Source organism: Syngnathoides biaculeatus, chromosome 9, assembly GCF_019802595.1.
Source record: "Syngnathoides biaculeatus isolate LvHL_M chromosome 9, ASM1980259v1, whole genome shotgun sequence".
Taxonomy (NCBI): domain Eukaryota; kingdom Metazoa; phylum Chordata; class Actinopteri; order Syngnathiformes; family Syngnathidae; genus Syngnathoides; species Syngnathoides biaculeatus.
In genome coordinates this window covers 18,148,421-18,171,473 of record NC_084648.1, presented here as the reverse complement: position 1 = coordinate 18,171,473, position 23,053 = coordinate 18,148,421, and the positions used below count along the sequence as shown (strand labels likewise).

General features: G+C 44.6%; 1 protein-coding gene across 4 annotated transcripts in view; it reads right to left on the bottom strand.

Annotated features, from left to right (window-relative positions):
• Positions 1–23,053, bottom strand: part of septin9b (septin 9b) — an 86,940-nt gene that overhangs the window by 13,873 nt on the left and 50,014 nt on the right. For 3 of the 4 annotated variants that reach the window (XM_061828759.1, XM_061828760.1, XM_061828758.1), the window contains one exon: positions 2,731–2,922. In XM_061828759.1, coding sequence (XP_061684743.1) covers positions 2,731–2,922 — 192 coding nt within the window. Of the gene's footprint in view, positions 1–2,730; positions 2,923–17,062; positions 17,222–23,053 lie in introns of those variants that run through there. The other variant, XM_061828761.1, reaches the window with a different exon arrangement.

The following is a 23,053-nucleotide window of genomic DNA, read 5'->3' as shown; positions in this document are numbered from 1 at the left end:
AGGGGGAAGAGTGAGGCTAGAGGGAGAAGAGATGGCGAGGGTGGACGACTTCAAATACTCGGGGTCAACAATCCAGATCAATGGTGAGTGTGGTAAGGAAGTGAAGAAACGGGTCCAAGCGGCGTGGAACAGTTGGCGGAAGGTGTCTGGTGTTCTATGTGACAGAAGAGTCTCGGCTAGGGTGAAGGGAAAAGTTTTTAAAACAGTGGTGAGGCCGGCCATGATGTACGGTTTAGAGACGGTGGCACTGAAGAGAAAACAGGAAGCAGAACTGGAGGTAGCAGAAGACAGGCTTAGATGGAAAAAGATGACACGCTGTGGCGACCCCTAATGGGACAAGCGGAAAGGAAAAGAAGAAGATTAAGTCCCTCAGGGCCCTTAATAGTCATGACATGCTCGTCACACAAAGCAAACGTCATTCTCTGTGTCGCCGTGCTGCTGCAGTGCTTGTTTGTATTATTTTCCATGACAAATGTTTTCAAATGCAAATTAAGCATAATTGCATACACGGCCCCGCTTGTTCAGGCTCCGTGCCAAAACGGGGACGAGCGAGTGAGGAGGCTAAAAACGATGCATCCTGCCCAAATTAAAGGTACATTTCTTAACATGACAAATTAGGCCTTCATTTATATTTATGCACGCACTTGCAAAGCACTTGCAGAGCTCAGCAACTTCGTGTTAGTAATTCCGCGCCGAAGTTCATCCATAAACTGAAACTGCTTTTGTTCCACGTTTTGGAATGTGGCGGCCAAACCCCCAAAATATTCATAATGGTTACCATGTGATTGTCTTTATTGAATTGAGTGCTGAGTCAATAACTGTTGTAAACACGAGAAAAAAAAAATTACAGCTTTGGGTTGTATTAAAAACATGTGCGACTGATTGAAAGAACGAAAAAAAACAAAACGGAGGAAGCATTTGTGGCGCTACAGGACGGGATGGTCTGAAAGGTGAGCTATTTATTTGAGAGCAAGTGGAGTGTGGGTTTTTTTTTTTTGTTGTTTTTTTTTTGCATTGGCTGCGTGCACATTGCGAAGTCTGGAGGGCAGTTAAAGTCTTCTTGAATTATTTTTACGACAAATATGTGCTCCCGCCAACAAAAGCATGACCGAGGAACAAGGCCGGTGAACTGGATGAGTTATGCTCAGAGGCTGTTCATGCATAAAATGTTGACCCCCAGACAAGTGGTGCACCCAAAGTAGCACGACTTTACACTTAACCGCCACCACCGGAGCACTTCCTGCTTTGACGTTGACGTGAATGCACGCAAATGCAAGGGAACACAACAACAATGGGAGCAGTTCAATAAAAATACATAAGCTCATTTTATCAGCCTGTAACAACATAAGGAATGCAGTCTTTTATTTCTCATCATCGTGTTTATCAGACCTATATAATGTGCAATAATTCCTTCATAGAGTTTATGATGGCACACAAAACAAATAAAACAGTGCAACATCCAACTCAAATGCTCTCAAAATTTGAAAAAAAAAAAAAAAGCAGACATGTGATTTGACTGAATGAAAAAAAGACTGAAAAATAGCCGGGGGGTGTCTGGGGGCTGCAAGCATGATTATAGGATGATCACCAATTTAACGTGCAAGTTTTATAAGTTGTATTATGGATGAAATATATCTAGTACATCCACAAATAAATGCTATTCCGTTTTCAAAATGTACACAACACGATCGTTCGTTATTTAGGTGCATAACTTTACCCCAAAAAATTGCAAATACAAATTCTACTAAGTAAACTACTAACTCGAATTCAGATTTGCGTCATGGCGTGCGAGCGTGCTTTCATAGCGTGTATTTCGTATTTTCATTTCCTGTTGTAGTCAATGATTGAAACACATGAATTTGACAACAATTATCAACGTCATATGTCGTGATCAGTAAATATTACAGACAATTTTACAAGTAATTGCTTCTGAACTCTCACTTCGTTATTGTGGCGGTCGATCGATTTTGCGAATGTCGCTTAACAGGGTGGCAACTTCCTTCTCTCCAACTGTATCGACAATTTCTCGTTCCATCCAATCCCATCCGAACTTATTTTTGACATATTTATCAATTTCTTGCACTCGAGAGGGGTCTTTCCTCTCGAGCACCGCCATCTTGTTCTCTTGCAAATGGCCCTATGATCTGCCTCGTATACAACAAGCGTTTTCATTGGTCAGGAGGAACACATTCGACCAATCAACAGACGTGTATCTAATCTTCCACCTCGCTTGCAAAAGTCTGACCGGAATATGAACGAGTGTGGATTCTGGCATGGGTTATGGTCAGAATATTGCAGAATTTTTTTTAATCAATGCAATTTAAAAAGACAGAATTCCGCCTACAAGTGGGAAAATCACGTCTGTTGAAGAAATAAGGCACAGTCAAAGAAATCTTCGAGTCCAGCAGGTCTGAGGTTCTGGGTTCGAATCTCGACTCCAGATGTTCTGGAGTTTTCTAACTGACTTAAGGGTAAGAGGCCAACTCACATTCACACGCCAGGATAATTTAAAGTCTTGAATTGATTTAAGAAGCACATGTTTGGGAATGTGGGAGGAAGGCAAAGTACCGACTGGAAGCCCCTCAAGTGCCGGGAGACCGTGAAAAAGCCAGCCGGGGAGGCCCGAGACCGGATATGAACCCCTAACCTTAAAACTGTGAGGTGGATGTGCAAACCGCACAAAGCTAACACGAGTGTTTGCTTTAAAATCGGGCGGCGGTGGCGACTCACCCACGACCATGATGTTGAGCTCGAAGCCTTGCTTCATGGCCTTCCTCCGCATCTGCTCCAGGATGGCGTCAATGCCGACATAGCTGAAGTCGCCGGCGTGGTGGGCCTTCTCCCCTTTGCCGTGCGCTGGGTTGGGGTGGTGCGGCTTGGCGTAGTCGGACATGTTGCCGTGGCTCAGGCTGACTTCGGACCCTGAAGGAAGTATACGGAGAGCTTGACTTGATGAGGAACCGACTTTCATGGCAGACACGGTTCCGTCATATTTACGTAGCTCGCAGGTAAACACGACAGTTTAATGATAATAATACATCAGCGGATGGCAATAAATAAAGTACACAATACACCTAACATATCCACCTGTAGCTTACAAGTAAGTGCACGTCATTGAAGATTTAATGCCGCCTTACCTCACTATTGAGGAGTTGTAGCGAGACCCAAAAAAAATGACTCCATACGGCATGTGCCGAGGCACTGTTGCAACAAGCAAAGAGAACGATTGACAACTGTGCCAATTGCGCTGGTGTGTACCACACGCTTCTCTCTGTGGGAGGAGCCAACGCTTCCTGTGCCATGGCAGAAAACGCCAAGCTCGTGCTTAACCGACAACATGCTACATGTAACCGGAATTAGTTGGGTTTTTTTCCCCACCCTCGGTGAGAGGAAACTATGTAAATGTCGCTACTGTGGGGCAGCCAGAGGTTCACTGCAAGCTGCTCTCTTCCTGTTTTTCCTTCTTCAGACAGGGTCTGAAATGAGGCTCCACGCAAATCTCGCAAGGATTTTGGAAAACCCGGATATTCCACTTTTAAGTTTACTTTTCGCCATCTACGCAAAAAGCCCCCCTCGATACCACCGCCCGAGAGTCGGCAAAAGTTTAGTGCTCCTGTTAAAATGTCGAAAGTTACTGCTGTTGATATGCCCGCAATAATCCAGTCCGCCGCACAAGACTCAGAAGCAAAAGCAGAATAAGATGTTGGGAATCGGGCAGCGAATATTTGGAACATTTTACATGGGCGACCATTCATTTGAAATGGAAATCAGCGGCCTAGCCAAGCAGCTTTATTGGAAACGGCTGCCATCACGATGCGGTGCAGTTCTGCACGACTGCAAACTGCAACCACAATAATAAAACTTATTGTTAAATCAGTAACTCTGACAGTCTCAATCCAAATTATTATGCTTGGAACGGCAGAATTTTTGACACGGTTCTTGAATTTCATTAGATTGTGCAGGTGTATCAAATAAAGAGTCCGTCATATTTGACAAGACGTGGCAACAGCACAGGTTTGGAATATTGCTCGTTGCTAAAAAAGTAATATTCTAACTTTAAAAAAAAAATGATTTGAACCGTCGTATAGAGTCCTCAAAGGAACATTACAGTAAAGTATCAAATAGTGTTTTCATTGAGGCCCAAAAATGTCTTGTTGCAGCGTTGTGTGCAGGCAGGCTTTGACAGCACCGAGTTGTTCTCAAGTTCCCTCCGCGGCTCCTCCGGATGAAGACAAAAGAGCTGCAGTTTCGGAGCGTACGCGAGGGCGCACCACACCCACTTGGGGCCGTCGTGGTATCTTTCAACGCTTTTCATCTCGCGACTCCCACTCGATTTTGATCGCATGAATGTTCTCACTGTGCTCCGGCCAAATCTCGGGAAACGGAGATGAGCCGCAACCCAATGCGTAATCCAACGAGATCCAGTACGGCAAAAGAGGAAACGTTAGACAATAACCGTGGAACCAGGAACGGACCGGAATCCGGTAAAATAGGATCCGCGCATGTCATCTGATATGGCAAAGATTAATTGCCCTCTTTCCATGTGTGGTGAGTTCTAGTTTTACTTTATAGGAGTTCTTCAGTGGTTAGCTTACCTTTGTGCTCGGATGAATGTTAAAATGTTATCTAAAACATTGCGTCCTATACTATTTCACACTCCAAAAGATCACTGTTATGTAAACAAACTCTTTTTACCGAGCTCAAACTCCCAAGTGGTGGTGGTAAATGTCGTTCAATGGAACAAGAACAGTTCAGGGAGGACACTGAAGTCATAAGCAAAAAGCAATCCTGACAGTGGGGGTTTCAGACTAATCCCCGTTGTAACATGAGTCCTCCGAATAGTGGCCGACGGCGGGCCGGAGCTGATTTGGAGCCACGTCGCTCTCTGTCCTCAAGGAACCCCTCGCTGGGGAATGTAGACGATCCGATGGAACAGGATGAAAAGCCTCATTTGTCATTTATCTTCAGTGGACGCGATGGTTTATCCAACAGAATCATGTCTCGGACTCCTTCACGAGACCGTCTAGTTGGCGGGAAGCCGCAAATGAGCTCGACTGACATGTTTCAGGTCTGCTGCCAAGAACCCCGCTGGACATCGTGGCCATCTGCAGTCATAGATTTGTGCTTGTAAGCATACAGCAACGCGCTAGCCGGGACGAGTACATAAACGACGACGACCAAACTCGAGCTGAACACGTGCAGAGAAAGCAGGCGTGACCCGTTTTATATTAATTCTTCTGTTCCTGAAATGTTCAGGCTATTTTCATCTTGGACTGGGCTACAAGGCGCTGGCCATTAGCCGCGTCTCTCCGATGCCGAACACCTGAATATGTATTCCGTGAAGTGTCGAGGCTGCAGGGGCGTCTCGTGAGTCACATCTTAATTAGAGCGTTCTAATGCGCCGCAAAGACAACAGCGTCGATGACCTTCGCCACACGGGCGGACCTTTCCGGATGAGTAATTGCGCGACAAACGAGCGGAGACGTAAACTGTGACTCATATCGCCACAACTAATCTGAACGCAAGATTAAAACACACGTCTGGCTGTACCACTTCATGGATTAAAACCACTTGAGAGACTACTGTGTTACCTTCAAATAACGGAACTTCAACATTTGAATAACAACTTGAAGAATCTGATTTGACTTGTTTGGAAATAGCAGTCAGCGTTAACACAAAGCCATTCAGGCTTCTGCTCGAAAGAAAAATCATTCAGGAAAAGCCAATTAGAAACATCTGAAATTCATTTTGATTCTGAGGCCCTTTAAACGGTGGAAACGACTGCCGTTGAACGTGAGCTAGCTAATTCCGAACATAACGACTTCCCAGTCATCAGAGCGAACGCGCGCTACATTATCTCAGTTATTTATTTTTATTTCCCAATTGCGTTGCACAGGTTAGCGATGACAGGACAAAGTACTTCTGGAAAAGCTTTTCCAGATATTTCTTTTGCTATCAAAAACTTGGCATTTCAACAGGGGTGTGCTGACTTTTTGTATCTCCTTTACAGGCAGCATAGTCAGCCATTTTTTTTTTTTACCCGGGAACACACAATCTCGCCTGCGGAGGTTTCAGACCGCCGCGGCTTTGGGGTTTTATTCTACAGAGGTCAACTTCTTTATGATGGAAGCAGTTGGACTCTTTAATTGCACCATTTCCTTTCTGCTCCACTGTATCATCAACACCTGACCCTTCACAATAAAACACGTTCAAATATTTGACCCACTGACAACGCGATTCGTTGAACTCCCTTAATGAAAACAGTGTCAAGTGAAAGCAGATGTCGAGACTATGACAGTCCTCTTCCAATAAAAACATCAGATCAGATGATTTCTGTCTTCACCTTGTGACTCGGGAGCGGATTAGCCGAGGTTACGGTTCGGTTTTAATGGCTGGAGACGAGTTCGGATCCACGTTTGCGCACGAGCGGACGCGATCCCTTCAAAAGACAATTCCGCTCTCATTGAAATGAAGCCCGGGTCAGGTTTTGGCTGACGTGGAACGTCCGTACTGGGTCGTCGTCTATCAGAAAATGAATGCACATGTATTATTCCGCTTATCTTTGTCCCACGCGTTATGAAAATCCTTCAGGGAGGAAAAAGCAGCAGCAGAAAAAAATGGGGAGAGAAAAACTCATGAAATATACAACGCGTCATGAACCATAATGATGCTGATGTGTGGTCAACGGCTGGTATTGAGCATTAAAACGTTAGGTTGGGAGGATTTGTACAAATGAGAAAAATGTTTTTTTTGCTTTTTTTTTTTACGAGTCATGCTATCATGGACTAAAATAGCCAAAAGGCGGAGCAATATACACTAAAGTCAATTTGAAACAATCAAAATTATGAATGCGCTTCAGGCACATCAAGTAAAGGATGCCCCATGGGTCACATACATTTGGTCCATTGAGCATTTACAGAACTCCAACAAGACTACTGTGATATTTTTTTGAGGCATTATTTCCTAAATACATAAAATGACTGAAAAATATGTATTACACAGTATTAGACTGACTGATAATCAGCTCATCTCAGCTCTTTGCAGAGGACAAAGAATGTCTGTGAGTACTGTTATAGTCCATGTCTACATGTGCTACTGCACCATTTGTATTCAAATATATTGCCTGAGAGATTGTTTGTCTTTGCAAAAGAGTGCAAATAAGGTACTACGACCCATTTTAGAGTACCGTCATTTACGGACTATAAACCGCGACTTTTTTCCACACGCTTTCAACGCTGCGGTCTAGCCGCTAATTTGTGCATTTTTAATAACAGCCGCAAAGGGGCACTTGAGCGGAAAAGGTAAGAGTGAGACCAGTGGAATATATGTGGCGAGGAAGTGACTTTTACCGGTATGTTTTTTTTTTTTTTTAACCGGACCTGTTAGCACTGCGCTAGCGTGTTTCTGCTGTGTTACTGCCATGTCTCAGTGACTTAGGTATGTTTTTTTTTTTTTTAACCGGGTCTGTTCGTGCTGCGCTACGATGTTGCTACTGTGTAGTTGCCGCGGCTGTTTTTTTTTTTTTTTTTTTAAACGGTATGTTTTTTTTCCATTTATTTTTTACATCCCTCTTCGTGCTACCGTGTTGATCCTATGCATGCTAAGGTTTGGTATTAAAACTTTGAAAACTCTTTCTGCGAACCGTCTTTCTTTGTAAATATCTCGTGTTTTAATGTGGGCACTTGCGGCTTTTACACAGGTGCGGCTTATGTATGTACCAAATGGTATTTCCTTTACAAATGTACTGGGTGAGGCTAATAATCCGGTGCACTCTGTAGGCCGGAAATCACGGTAAATTTATTTTCTGCTCGATTCCCAGTGGAATCGTTCGTCCCCAGCTCCAAATCCGCAAATATGGGAATGGAACACAAACAGTTTTGGAGGTCTGCATTAAGTACGATTCTAGTTGGTGCTGTTTTGCGCTCGTTATGTCTATAGTCCAAATATGTATCGGCACAAATCAAATAAAAACGACTGAGATGGCTTTCAATGATTCAACCAGCTATGTCGTAACCATAAATGCTTGCTGCGGTGTGGTACTACAATGCGACTGCAGTGATTTATTCCCATGTTCCCGCACCAATGCATAAAGATCTTCGCACGCATCTGAATAACAAATGAATGGAAGTACACAGAATATTTGACCGCATTTAAATGGCTGCATGACGAATGAGGGAGGGTTTTTTTTTTTTTTGCCACACGGGAGACGTTAGCTGAACAAGTTTCTCGCTCAAATGCGGTTTCTCTTTCTACCGATCCTTTTTCCCTTTTCAGCTTCGGCGTGCAGGGTAAGCTTATCTGCATTTCCACTCAAATGATTACTGACAGTCCTTAAACACTGTCAGCACATATACGTGTCTGCAGTTTATGAAAGAAAAAATGAAAATGCTCTCATGAGAGGAAACCCCTGGATTTTTGCCCTGGTTCACCTTGACTGAATTTCCTCCTTTCCTGTCGGTGTCCATGTGCTGTATTTTTCTTGGTCTGCCCACACATATAGTGTCCCCCCCCCCCCCTTAGTGGCCCAATGGTAGAACTATAAAAAGAAGGGAGGATCATTCCACGGAAAAGGATGGATGGATGTATTTGAAATAAATGGGAATAAATTACAAGTGGGACATTTTTGGCGCATAAAGACTGGAATTTGCACTCATACTTAAGTTGCTCAAAAATTGCCAGAGACAAATTCCCTGTGTGTTGTTACATACTTGGCCGTGAAAGCTGATTCTGATTATATTTTTCCAAAACGTGCACGCACACACAAGACGGAGAATACTATAACACTAATGACGATTATTATAATATCAAATTCAGTGGCCTGTAAAGTGTGCTCGAAATTTGCCAGAAAACAGCAAAAAGTAGTGACCAACCCAGTCGCTGTGATTCGACAGGCGCGTATGCGCATGCGCGCCATCGCACTCGCAAATCTGCACAGTCGAGAACGAAAAATCACGCATGTAAAATTTGTTACGAGTAGAAATACATATTGAAATACGTCGTTTATTTTGTCTGGTCCCGACCAATGTTCCCCCGAAGCTGCGCCACTGCGCAATTGCGCACAAAGATGAAAACCAATCCAGCGCAAATAAGCACAGCCTGAGGTGATTTTTTTTTTTTTTTTTTTTAAACAAGGAAGCGCGGCATGGTGGGCTCAGCTGGTAAAGCGTTGGCCTCACAGTTCTGAGGACCCGGGTTCAACCTTTGCCCCGCCTGTGTGGAGTGTACATGTTCTCCCCGTGCTTGCGTGGGTTTTCTCCGGGCACTCCGGTTTCATCCCACATCCCAAAAACATGCAACATTAATTGGACATGCTAAATTGCCCCTCGGTGTGATTGTGAGTGAGGCTGTATGTCTTTAGCGAGTGAACTGCCAACCGATCGGTGGTCACTCACAAACTGGTCATTTACCATAATGCATTGCAGCGGCAGGGACAGTGGCCGAGAATTCCCTCTAAATGTAAGTAGCTTTGTTTACGCAACGCTCTCATTTTAAAAAACCCGATTTGATATCGTGAGACAGCCATGACGATCACGAACAGAGCGCCGTGTCGTGTGGGGAAGCGGTTATGAATGAGCTCTCTATATTGTGCAACCCGACATGGGGAACAGGCAGAGGTGTGGGCGAGCATGATTTCCGACACGTGTATTTGCACATGATCACAGTATTGAAACATGCACGATAAAGTACGCTCTCAACTTTATGGTGTGATTTTCTTCAGCGTACTAAGATTTTTTTTTTTTTTTTAACTGCACATAAAGGAAGCAGGTGTGTAAGCAGATGAAAAGCCCATTTTGTAAACTTTTTCACGGCTGTTTATTCCATGAAAGCAGAAGACTTACTCGCGGTCTAAAGACAGCAAATCTTTGTCAGATGCCCATCACAGCCCGACCGTGCTTATTTTTCACAGACGGACAGCTCAAGACTTTGAATAATCGATGCTGCAGTTACCTTGGCCAAAGAATGATGAAAGTGTTTGACAAAACATAACGGCTTGCTTTGGAAAAAGCTCCCCAACTGCTGACGCAGAGGCGGTTGTGAGCCATCCAAATAGCTTCACGTTTTCCAGTCAGTCACTTCTTGCAGGAAGGGACCGAAAAGTTTTAGGCCAAGCATAATTTCCAAGGCATGAATTTTAAATCTGAGAGTAACTGGCTCGCATGTGGGAACTGAATGTTTTGTCAAAAGTTTTTATATCGTGTACTGTGTTTTTCTGCATTCTGTGATATCCTGACTCGTTCTAGTGAAGGAAAAGTGAGGTACCCCGATTTTTAACGTTTACAGATCATCCATCCATTTTCTTAGTTGCTTATCCTCACGAGGGTCCCGGGGATTGCTGGAGCCTATCCCAGCTGTCAATGGGCAGGAGGTGGGGTACACCCTGAACTGGTCGCCACCCAATCGCAGGGCACATAGAGACGAACAGTCGCCCTCACAATCACACCGAGGGGGAATTTAGAGTGTCCAATTAATGTTGCATATTTTCGGGAGGAAACCGGAGTGCCTGGAGAAAACCCACGCAGGCACGGGGATAACGTTCAAACTCCACACAGGCGGGGCTGGGATCGAACCCAGGTCCTCAGAACTGTGAGGCCAACGCTTAACCAGCTGCGTCACCGTGCCGCCCCATTTACAGATTATTAAAATAAAAATAAAAAACATGAGGGGAAAAAAAAAAAAATCAAGGTGTGAGCGCTAACTGTTCTTATGAGTGGCGTATTCGAGATAACCAACAAAGTATGTCTCAATCCCCTAAAGCACAGGTGTCAAACTCAAGCACCGGGGGCCAGATCTGGCGCGCCAGATGATTTTATGTGGCCCACAAAGGCAAATCGTACATGTCAACCTCAATAATTCTTGTTCAAATGTGGATCAAAATTCCAAATTGTCAAATCATAAACGACAACATTGCGATATCGCAATCAGTTTTGTGTTACCAAACATCAACAATAGTTGCCCTTGATTTCTGATTCCAAATCTAGTTCATAAATTTAACGTGTAAATATGATGAAGTTGAAATGTTTAAGATTTCACAGTCATTAACGGCCCTCTGAGTGAAACCAGAACTCCAATGTGGCCCGCGACAATAATGTAGTATCAAAAGTATCAATAATGACCTGTTGGGCGCATTCTTACAGACAGTCCCTGGCTAGCCTCAACTCGGCGTCGACCACACCCTTTTGGATTTGCGATCGTAAATACCGAACAGGTTTAACATTTATGATAGCCGGCCGCCCGACGAACCCCCAGGGAGTACGTCAACAGCTGACGGCAAATGTTCAATGCTGCGAAAACAACGGGTGGTACGGCGTCACATTTTAAACCTGTGCATCAACTGCGGGGTGGGTGAGAATATTGCCCGTATGACACCCCCCCCCCCCCCACGGCACTACGCCACCCCGTGCGATCGCACACTTCACACATCCCGTTTATTACCACCACTGCTCAAACCCCGCAGAAGGTGCTGATTGAAAATCCCGATGTGGTCCTTGACACCACGTGATGGGGGTCAAGGCCAGGAGGAATGGGGGGCTGTCGGCGACGGCCACAGCTGCCGCAGACGCACACGGGTGCTCCGGAGAAGCTCTGAAGAATGCTCCTGGCCCTTTTCATCTTTCAGCTCCGTGTTGGCCCACAGAGACTTTCAACCTTAAAGCAGATGGCGCGACTTGGCTGCCCAAATCGTACTTTCCTCACTGAGGAAACGCGGATAAACGCCTGTCCTGCGAAAGTTCAGTCAAACATAACTTTCATGCGTTTGCACCTTCGTACCTAGAAAAAAACAAAACAAGACAACCGTGCTGTTTGAGAAGCAATCTCAACTGTTTGGTTTCCTTCAAAAGACCGTTGATCGACACGAAACTATGTTGTCCTGAACAACGTTGTTTTTTTTTTTTGTTTTTAATCTGTGTAAACAGACCACGAGAGAATAACAAAGCAAAGGCCGACAATGTCGGGAGGTTCTGAGTGTTGCTGTGACGCAGCCTCTCTGACGACGGCTATTCGTGTGTGAGGCACATGGCGAGGGAAGTCAGATGGTACGGCTAGAAGGGGAACGATTACATGACAAATAACTCAGATTTTAACGCAGATAAATTGCGCAGTAAATCGTACAAACATCCCGTATAAAGTAGGAAAGAGGCTGTCGGGGCTCGGAGGAGGTTGTTGTTGTTCCGAACGCACGACCGAGCTTTTCAAACGGATGCCAATTCAACATAACTCGCTTGTCATTTTTGCGGCATCTGGAAATGACACTTTTCAATACGGTGAGAAATTTACAGCGGAATCGCTTGAATCAAACTCCCGCGGTGTCATGCCAATTTTCCGAGAAAAATCCAAAGAGTCCAAAACAGAAAAAAAAAAAAAAAAAGTGAAGCTCGGTTTAGTGAGCATCAAATGATTACGCTACTTTTTTTATGGCTTTTTGGCAAGATTGACGGCAAAGGAAGGACAAGCTTTGACAAGGGCTATCATTTTTACAAATTTTTTTTGCGCATAATCTGTTTTTACATTCGTTAGACAAGGCATAACTTGAAATGTTCTCAGACTGTGGAAAGAACCATTCCATCTCAGTCGTGAAATACCTTCAAAAACTGAAAAGGGCAAAAATCATGAGCTCACTCAATTGTCATTTTGAAATACTCGTACTAAAAAGTCCTTTTTTTAAAAAAAAAAAAATTATTACACTGTTTAACCGGTATGACGGATAAGAATGTTAAAATATTTTGTTACTTAAAAGTTGCCTGAAGAGTTAATGATTCCATGAACGTGGCAGTTTATGAAAGACGACGATTTATCTTTCAGTTTTTTTCCTAAAGGTTAAGTCACAGTATTCTGAAATTTTAAAAAAAAAAGAATGGGCGTTTTTTTTCCCCCTTTCCATCAAGATTACGAGCGCCTATTTTAAAACCACAGCAGCCGACAATTTCGTGAGACAATGGACCAAGCGGACACCTGACTTGCCGAGCACCTGTGCCGTTTGAGGTATCGAACCCGGGGCTGTATCGTTGCAGGCCGCGTTGTTCGTCGCTTGATCGTGGCTGCTGTTGCGATATCGCCAACACGCCGGCTATTAATAACCTGATGTCTGGTCATCTCAAAGATATCCGTCAGTGCTGGAAACTAAAAGTTGCTAATCAAAATATAAAATGAAAAACTACATTCCTCCTCCTTGTTAGCAATGACCTGCGTTTGACTGGCGACCAGTCCAGGGTGCACACCGCCTGGCTTCCAAAAGCAGCTGGGATCGGCTCCACTTACCACAGGGCCCTAATGAGGACAAGCGCAAGAAGAGAAAACAATGGATGGACACCCGCATTGGTTAATCGTTTTCTTTTACGGCTCCCGGGATAATGAATGGGGGGGGGGGGCATCGGGTTTAGTGCAGGGAAAACCGCCCGAGGCCCCGTGGAGAGAATTTCGCTCGACGGTCTATAGGATCGTGGCCAAAGCAGTTAACGCCAGATGAAAATCTCAAATTACTCATTTCCACAAGAGTGAGGAGGAACAGATGAAGAACACTTTCTTTCTATCTTTTTTTTTTTTTTGGTACTGGTTTTGTATTAACTCTTTAGAGGGCAATTCAACTGGTTTGGATTAACAATGCATCCATTAGGTCATGTAATACAGTATGTACTCTATATTTTGACAATGTGATGTTAAATCCTCTCTCATTTAATAGTGTTTTGCACAGCTCCCGGGGTTCGGGGGAGCCGCGAGCTCGCTACCCGAGCCGTGTGAGCAAGCTACGGGGCTCGGGGGGGGGGGGGGGGGGGCCGCGAGCTTGCTCCCCGGCGAGCGAGCTCCGGGGATCTCGGGGATCGAGCTCACGGCCCCGCCAATCGGTTGATCGGGAAGACAGAGGAATACTTCCATGCACAGCCGTGAGCTCACGGCCCCGCCACTCGGTAGCTCACGGCTGTGTATGGAAGTATTCCTCCGTCTTCCCGATCAACCGATACTGCTATTTTTTCATCGGGTGAGGATAAATCCGACAAATCAGCGCTGGGCGTAAATGTTGTCCCATGCAATCGAGCGTTTGTTGAGGCACGTGACACGTCACTTCCGCGCACGTAGGTCATGTGACTTGCGAAAATGGCAGCACCCCTGAAAGTTCGTAATCGTCGATAAAAATCTTCTCAAAACACTACTAAATGAGAGAGGATTTAGCTTCATATTGTCAAAATAGAGTACATATTTCATGACCAATTGGATACATTGTTAATGCAAACCAGTGGAATTCCCCTTTAAGCCCGGCTAAAATTCAGTCCACTTAAAAACATGCCATCTTTATCCCAATGTCACTTGAACATAACTACATTGCTAACTGTCCCCCCCCCCCCCAGACTTTGCAACCCAAATATTCATGACCTGCTTAACAGCAAGGAACTTTAATCTGATTAAAATAGCCATTGTCCCCAGCTGATGTGTACGACTTGAGCGACCCACAGAGAGCAGATTGTTTACAAAAGACGCAGCTGAGATGTACTCCAACCTCTTACCTTTCCACATTCTTCACTTTGTAAACAGGACAAAGCCGTGAGAGACTCCACACGCTGATCCAATTATGCTGCACGACTATCAAGAACTATATTGTGGGCCAGAATATTTGCAGACACGCTTGTTTATTCTAAATTGTTTTAAAGCGACTCCTCTCTGCAGATATGCTGGCTCCAGGAGGGGGGAAAAATGACGATGACAACAGCAATAAAAGATTAATAATACAAAGCAATGTCTTCTGTCGGCATGGAACTTCTTTTTCTATGAACAACTTGGATGGCAAAATGTGGAAAAACAGGCCACAATGCAAGTCTGAACAAGACGTTCTTGCATATTTATCTATCCGCGGTAAGCAAAACAATTTAATCCAAGAGGAGACAAAACCGTAATTTCTCGAGTATAATGCGTCCTGAAGAATAATGCGCACCCCCAAACCTGACCCAATAATTATCAGGAAAACCCTTCTACCAATGTACAATGCGCATCACAAATTTGCCAGAATGATCTGCGTTTATATTTTGTTTGTTTGTACTTGTATTGTTTTTGGAAAAACTGTCCGTACAACAATCATTAATAATAATCACTGTGCATGTGCTGATGTGGCGGTAATATAATCTCGGGACACGCTTGTCGTGGTCCCTGGAATTGAATCCCTCAACCAAATAAAATAAATGCTCAAGGGTGGCACAACATGTTATTAATACACTGATGATAAAACATATTACAGTCTTAAAAATAACAATTATTTAACAATGTTTAACAAACATTTTTTTGCATAAAATATTTATGCATAGTGCAGTTTCATCCTCTATTTATTAGACATCCTTGGCCAAGCCTTCAAAAGAAGCATCCGACTCATCGCCAATCCGAAAAAGATCCATAGTAGCTACCTTTGGTGCGTCGCTGTGGAACTCATCATTGATGACTTGAAATAGTTTTATTTTTTAATCCCAAGAGTCAGCTTTCACTCTAGTGTCAGGTGGCTATCAAAACAACGTGAGCTCAAACTATGTAGAAACGAGCGTAATTGGCACATTTTTTTAAAAAAGCGAGAATTTCACTTGTGTGCGCTCTCCCTTTTTTTGTTGCGTGTCCATGTTGCTCGTACGACGTAGTTTGAGCTCGCGTTCTTTTGCTACCCAGTTGAAGTCATTGACCTATCTTAGTTTCGCACAGCCGCGCAACTTCCGGGTTGGCGGCGTCATCGCCACTAGTGATGACATTTCTTTTAAAAGCAGCTGCACAACTAGCCATTGTCGTCAACATTTTTTGTTTTAGTTTAAGTTAAACTCCTGGGCAGTCGTTTCTGATCTTTGACGCAGTGGCAACCAGCATGCTACGCTAACGATCAGAGAGCTCAGATTACCGTAATATATATATAAATGTGTAACATAAGAAATCGAATATCATATCGAATTGTATATGTATGCATTTTTTACCACTATGTACCTTTATACTACTATACAATGTGATTGTATTTTTTATCTTTCATCCGCACCTAAATATAATGCGCTCTATTAACTTTTTGAACATATTTTGGGAAAAATGTGCGCATTATTTTCCAGAAATTACGGCAAACAAACCGCTGCAGCAAAGTGGAGCGTGTGGAGTATAACGTTGCAGATATGCAACAAAGGGACAGCAACAGGCTAAGCTAATGTGAGCATTTCCTTTGGTTTAGTTGTTTATCAGCTGTGTAGTTTGAGACTAGGATGTCTGTGTTCTAATAGAAATTTAATCCAATCCATAAAAACAGTTTCAAACAATCACAATGAATTGTGCAAACAGTGAGCTCATTCGAATAGCGCAATCAAAACAAAAACTAATTAGTGGCTTTAATTGAGACGCTGCAACAGAAATAAATGTGGCGGCTTGAAGGAAGTGATGTCTTAATTGCATACTGTGAGTTTTTTTCACTCACTTGTGGTTTGAACATATGGGCAAAATCAAGGAAGAATTTTGGCAACACAAAACTACGGGCACATAAAAGACAACTGGGAACCTATTGCGGTTCCGTTCGGATCAGGCAACCGCAAGCGTCAGGGGTTCCTGCTGTGCAACACAGTTTGAACCAGTCAACTCTTCCTGAACTTTTGCCACCGGAGCAAGAAAAAAAAAATGCTTTTTGAATTTGGCTCCATCGCTTTAGCGATCAAACTTTGTTCCGTGTTAAGAAGTAAAGTTCTCCCTCCCAGTGAAGCGCATTGATTATCCACGCATATGCAAGACACAATGGGAGGTCGGGCTAAAGTGGGGTGGGGGGTAGATGGGCTGGAGAGTGTGTGTGTGTGTGTGTGTGATAGAAGAGTACTGCTAAAAATGTTTCTTTTTTTTTTTCTGTTATTGAACTTATCCCCTGCCAAACGACAGCTCATCTTGACCGGCGCAGGAGACACCTGACAGGGCCGCTGCAGCACCTCAAAGCGCTCATCAACTTTTACGCTCCGCTTTTCCTCTCGTTACCCTCCCGCCCACGAAAACAATTCGCTGCCCGGGGGCTTAAAAGCCGAAAAAAAAAAAAAAAAAAAAAGGAACACGGCGAGACACACGAACGACTTCCACTCACCCAACCCTCTTCTTCTTTTTCTTTTCCTCCTTCTTCCTTTTCTTCTCGTCCTCTCTCCCGCACGCCTCGATCCCAAAGTCCAGCCGGTTCCGACTGCGCCGCTGCAGTCGGGAGCCCCGCCCCCGAGGCCGGGTCACGTGACCGCCCTTCCCGGATTCCGAGTGGCGGGCCGGGAAAAAGGAGGACGTGAAAGGGGGGCCATTGTGGACGGCTTGCGCTTTGCATTAATCGCGAGACTGGCCAGGAAGAGGGGGTGCATGTCCGCGCGGCACAATTTTTCAAGATTACTTCTTGGGCTTCGTATTCCTCTGCGCGTATGTCGAGTTTTGAGGGGTCAAACCCAAGAAGCGTAAGAGAAGCGTTTCCCCCACCTTTATTGAGCAAAGGGGGTATTTGGGGTGGGCTCGGAACGCGTTACATTTACTCCAATACAATTGAGTACTTTTAATGCAACTCTTGCTCCATTGCACTGAGCTGCATTCTGCTCTTGTATGTTATATTTTAATAGAGCGCGTGCACGTGATGTCACCATTTTCACGGCGCCATATTGCCTGTCAAAAAGAGCTGCTCGACAGTGTGGGGGACATTGAACCGGAGCAGAATATTTAGAATACCCTGTTGTGCTGTTGGTTGTCACAACAGACGAGACAGATATTCAAAGAGATCCATCCATGGAATATCAGCTGAACAAAACAGAAAATATCGATGGGTTTTTCGGCAATTAAAGGTGACGGATGGTGCCCAACCAAAATATGCACACACGTGTGTAGCGTTCACTTCATTTCAGGAAGGAATTATTCTTCTCAATCTCAAATTCCCAAGAAGTATTTATAATGCCAAGTTGGCTCTTTTGAGAACAATGCGTTAAAACAACACAAAACAGGTAGTCGTCGCCAACGTACACGAGGCGTGTTGCGGCTATGCGTTAAACTTCGGTAAAACTTCTCGACAAACCTCTTTTTCCGTGTACGGGGGCTGAAGCCTATCCCAGCCGTTGATTTAGTTTTTTTTTTTAAATACGCGTTGGATTCCTTTGAGGATAATGCTTTTTTTTTTTAAAGTCTGTCAAATAGAAGTTTACCGAAGGTCAAGTTTTTTTTTCCCAATCATTGTTAATGAATGCGAGTTTGTGTAAAACCAGGGGTCATTTATTTAAATATTAGTATTTGTATTGAAAATATCTACGTAGCTCCAACACTATGTGGGATTTATTCTTGATTGAGAACAGATCCAGCAACCAAGTATTTGTATGCGTCCAGACTTTTCTACGCTTTCAAACTCTTCCGTGTAAATCTTGACGACTTACTCACCAGATCCGTGTGTAGTTCCGTTTGTCCAAGACAAGCGGAAGCGAATTAACGATCCAATTTCTTATCGGCGAAAACATTGACTTCGGCGTTAAATATGGGTCCTCTATGGCAAGTTTATCTTATTTTTTCACTTACCTTCGTTTATCATCACTTTCTAAATGTTTAACGGTCTCGGACAAAACTCTGGGCGTCGTGCTACAAGACATGTTCCCGTGACGTCTCCAACCGAATTCGCATTGAAGAATGGTTTGTTTGATCGGCACTTCCGGCCAGTGACGTGATTCGATGACGTAGGTGCACGAGCTCTATAAGTACAGTATATGTTTTGCTTCGTCAGATCGAGCTCTTCCTTGGGCGCGGTCACGTGACTCGGTTTCCCCCAATCGAGGGGAACTGCTGGTGACGTTTGACGCCATGCGAGCGCATCATGCTAGGATTAAGAAAATACATCAAATATTACTCACCAGCTACTCAGTAATTGGTCTTTTTTCTTTTAAAATAAAATACTCTTACTCGGGTAATTATTTAGAGGACTACTTTTCTACTTGACTTGTATTATTCCAAGGTAACAGTACTCTTGCTTGAGTACTACTGAGTGCTACTCCCCAAGAATCTGAAAGCATGCCACTAAGCAAAGATGTCACAAAAAGTGATTTTTTTTTTCCATCGCTGATAGACGAATAAAAATAAATTACTTACTGTCAAGAAATCCCAATTTTCACATGCATTTTAAAATAACAGATTGTGGCTATTCCAATTTGAGTTAGATATTGTATCGTTTTGTTACTGTTGCTAACATTTTTCCTTTTCTTACCATGAGCGCATATACACAATCGAGAGCAGTTTTCACAACATTCAGCACAAACGCTTCCTTCCTGTCAGCGCCGCACCAGATCTGGTTCACACTCAGCTGTGGTTTCCGTGTGCCTTGGACGATGCGCATGTACACAGCGCACTCAAGAAGCTTACCAACGGCCCGCAACGCAAGGTGTATTTCGGTAATGTTACCTTTTTGTGGAGCGTTGCGTTCGCTTAAAAGCATTTTCACGTTCCGTTTCAGTCTTCTACAGTTTTAGTGCCGCGTTTCCATGTGTAAGACGCTACCTTTAAGGCTATAGTCCCCGCTTCAAGGTCAAGTGTCATGCCTTATAAACATTCTAAAATAGATATTGTCATGAAAAATACATATAACAATATTCACTTCAATGTCTATATGAAAAAAAAAATGACCAGAGAGGGCGTTATCTATGCGCAAAGTTGCGGAAGCCTCATTCGACATCCGGGTGGGCGCCATATTGCCTGCAACGTCTGTTCGTTACGTCACACCGCGACATTCGCCATTGAAAACAGGCTGTGCCACCTATTACGGGACACGGAAGCTCTTTTCAAAGAAGAGAACATCTTACAATCGAGTGAAGTGACCGTGGCAATATTACCATTTCGAGCCATATTTAGATGATATGCGGATCACTATTAACTAACAACAGACTCCCTGACAGTATGTATGAGCCAGCCCGGCCAAAGCCATGCTCTTCCGCGAGGCACGGCTTGGCCAGCGGCTCGTCCGTCCATCTGCTATGAGACACTTTTTCTTTCTTTTCAAACAAGAGAACATCTCATAATCGAGTGAAGTGTCCGGGGCAATATTACCCTATTGTTTTAAACCATATTTAGATGATATGCGGATTACTTCTAACCAACAACAGACTCCCAGACAGTATTTATGAGCCAGCCCGGTCGAAGCCGTGCTCGTCCGCGAGGCACGGCTTGGTCGGCGGCTCGCGGGAGACGGAAGCTCGGCCGAAGCCGTGATCTGACGGGCACAGACACATTTAGCACCTCTGATTTACAGACGTGGATCTTTTGTTACCCTCAGAAAGGATTACGTCCTCCCCCACCAACTATTGTTTTTTTTTTTTTTAGTAGCTCTATACACACCTACTTCTCATTTGGAACCCAAGAAACTTTCATCCTTTGCACCCGTGCAATCCATTTTTAACGACAAACCAGGTCTCTTGGAAACGTATCAAGGGCAAATCCATCCTCCCGAGTGTTCGAGCAATATCCAGCAATGCAACGAGCCGGCATTTTGGCTAACACGAAGGAACAACGAGCTATCTTCCAGCAGGTAAAACTAGTAGAACCATACGAGACCGCCTGACCGTCACTTCCTGCTTCTACTCGAAAACAAATCCCTCGAGAGGATTTTCATGGCGGGAGTGACAAAAAGCGGATGGGTTGCCTTCCATTCCGGCTGCCTTTTTTTCATTAATAACATACTAAAAATCATGCATTACATGACACTGGACCTTTAATTGTACACTTTCAATTGCCCCTGGGTGTTATTGTGAGTGGGGCTGTTGTCTGTCGTGATGTGCCCCAGGTCATGGTGTACCCCGCCTCCTGCCCGTTGACCCTTGTGAGGATAAGCGGCTCAGAAAATGGATGGATGGTACCTAAATGGTGAATCCCATATATCTTGAATTGTATCATTTCAAACGCATCGCGCCGCTGCGGACGGGAGGACATAAAAACTGTCTGCCGTTGTCCAGAACGCTTTTGGACATAGCGAACGCCTACTGAACCGCACAGAAAGGAAACGTTTGAATTTCCTGCAAGGCTGAACCCATTCAAATGATAGATTCCCACAGTACATCCTCGCTTTCATCAAGGGGAATATTTTCCATTGAAGCTCTCAGGAAACAATTATTAGCACGAAACCCATGACCAGTGCAGTTTGACCTCACTATTTCTTTGTGGGAACTAAAGATCAAACGTGTCAAGAGTGATTTTATTAGTCCTGGTAAGAGATTAAAACCCAGCTCTGAACTCATTTATGGAAAGCGAATTGAATTTGAATTCAAGAACGGCGGTTAACCTTGTGGGGTGGGGGTTGGGGGGGGTGTACACACGCTCAGATGGGCGGGGGAGCGATGGATCCTTTTCCATCACCAAATGCCCGAGGAAAGACTAACGTGAGTTTTGATGCCACGAAACCCAGAGAGCGGAAGGCCGCCATTGGCCGCTCGCCGAGAACAAATCGAAACGCGGCGCACGTGGAGGTGATTAACGCCGGCCGAGCGACACGGTAACACTTCCTGTATCAGAGGTCAAAGGTTGGTTTAAAAAAAAAAAAAAAGGAGAAGTAGGCGGGACCTCTGGGAAAGGTTGGAAGGGTGAGGAGCAGACATTGAGGCAAAGGGAAGAGGAGGAACATCTGGCCCGGCGGGCATATCTCCAGGGAAGATAGCCGCGTCTGTCAGAGACTTCCTGTTGTGTTTTTTTTTTTCGCCGAGGCTGCGGTGCTCCCCTGTGGTGCAAATGGACACAGCATGTGTGGAATGGAAGCGCGGTTCATCTCAAAACACCCCGCGGAGGCTTCGTCGTTCGCATCCACGGCCACAAAGCACAAATCACCGTTCACTCACGGAGAACTCGGGACGACAGCCCGAGACTTCAATTAAACAAACATGCATGTTTTTTTTTGACGGCAAAAGCGCGGAGAGAACGTGCAAACCTCACACAGGAAGGCTGAGATTCGAACCAAGAATTTAGGAACTGTGACGCGGACACGTCTACTCACAGTGAGAAAAGTGACTGTCGGTTGTCATACTTCACACCCATGTTATCTCTTATCCTCTCTCATCCCTGACTTGTGTTTCCACAAATATCAGTTCAATGGACCTTTCCGACCTGTCAATCATTAGTTCGAAAATAGCCAATCAGATAGCCGCATTGTCTTAACCCCTGGCTTGACACGCCCCTCTCGCCCTGTTGTCCCGCCAGCAATGCTGGTTGTCAGTAGCGTGCGCTTGGAAAAGTTAATGTCACGAAGAAAATGGTCCTCAGATGCGCTTGGGGAACGTGCAGTTCTGATGATAGATATCCTGCTAGGTTACAAGGGGCCCGGTCGGGTTAGTGATACGTAAATGCGCGATGTCATGCAGAGAAATGTTTATTTGTCTATTTGTACCACATCGGACTTTTAAGACGGAGCACCGGGTTCAATTACGAGCCAAGTCAAATAAATACACCCACTCACGTCTAAAGACTACAATGATATTACTCGTGATCTTTCCAAGTAAAAAGCACTCACCCTGCTTTACATGCGGAGTACGAGTCCACTATTTTATCCTGTTGGATTTCAATATGAAGTTTGTGAGGCGTCAGACTGTTTTTGCATCGATCGCCAACGTTTCGCTGTAACTGTGACATTGGGTCCAGCTCTGTCCAAAATCTTAATTCCGTGTACGTATCCTTGCGTGAAATAGTTGAGACAATCTCCGTAGAACTCTCTTGGACATGTCTGACGCATTTGGCAAAAAAACATACCCCAATATTATCTGGAATACGCGATAGAGAATCGACTTCAAACCTGTTCTGTTCGATCGCCATTTCGGAAGCTTGCGGGACATGGCTAAGGGGGCGGAGCTTAAGATCGCCATCGGAAAGGTCAATTATGTAACAAGCATGACAGCGTACTGAAGTACTGCCACAACGAAGCCAACAATGAATGTGAGGATGCGTGACGGTGGTCTACATTTCTAGTTTTGCTGGACCCTTCCCAAGGAGCGGCGGTGGGAGCTGAACAGGCCAAAATCGTGGCCCCAAACCCGCAACAACGGCGGCATTTGTGCTCCTGCTGTCTCATTTCATTTTGCTGCGCTCGGAGAAAAATTCC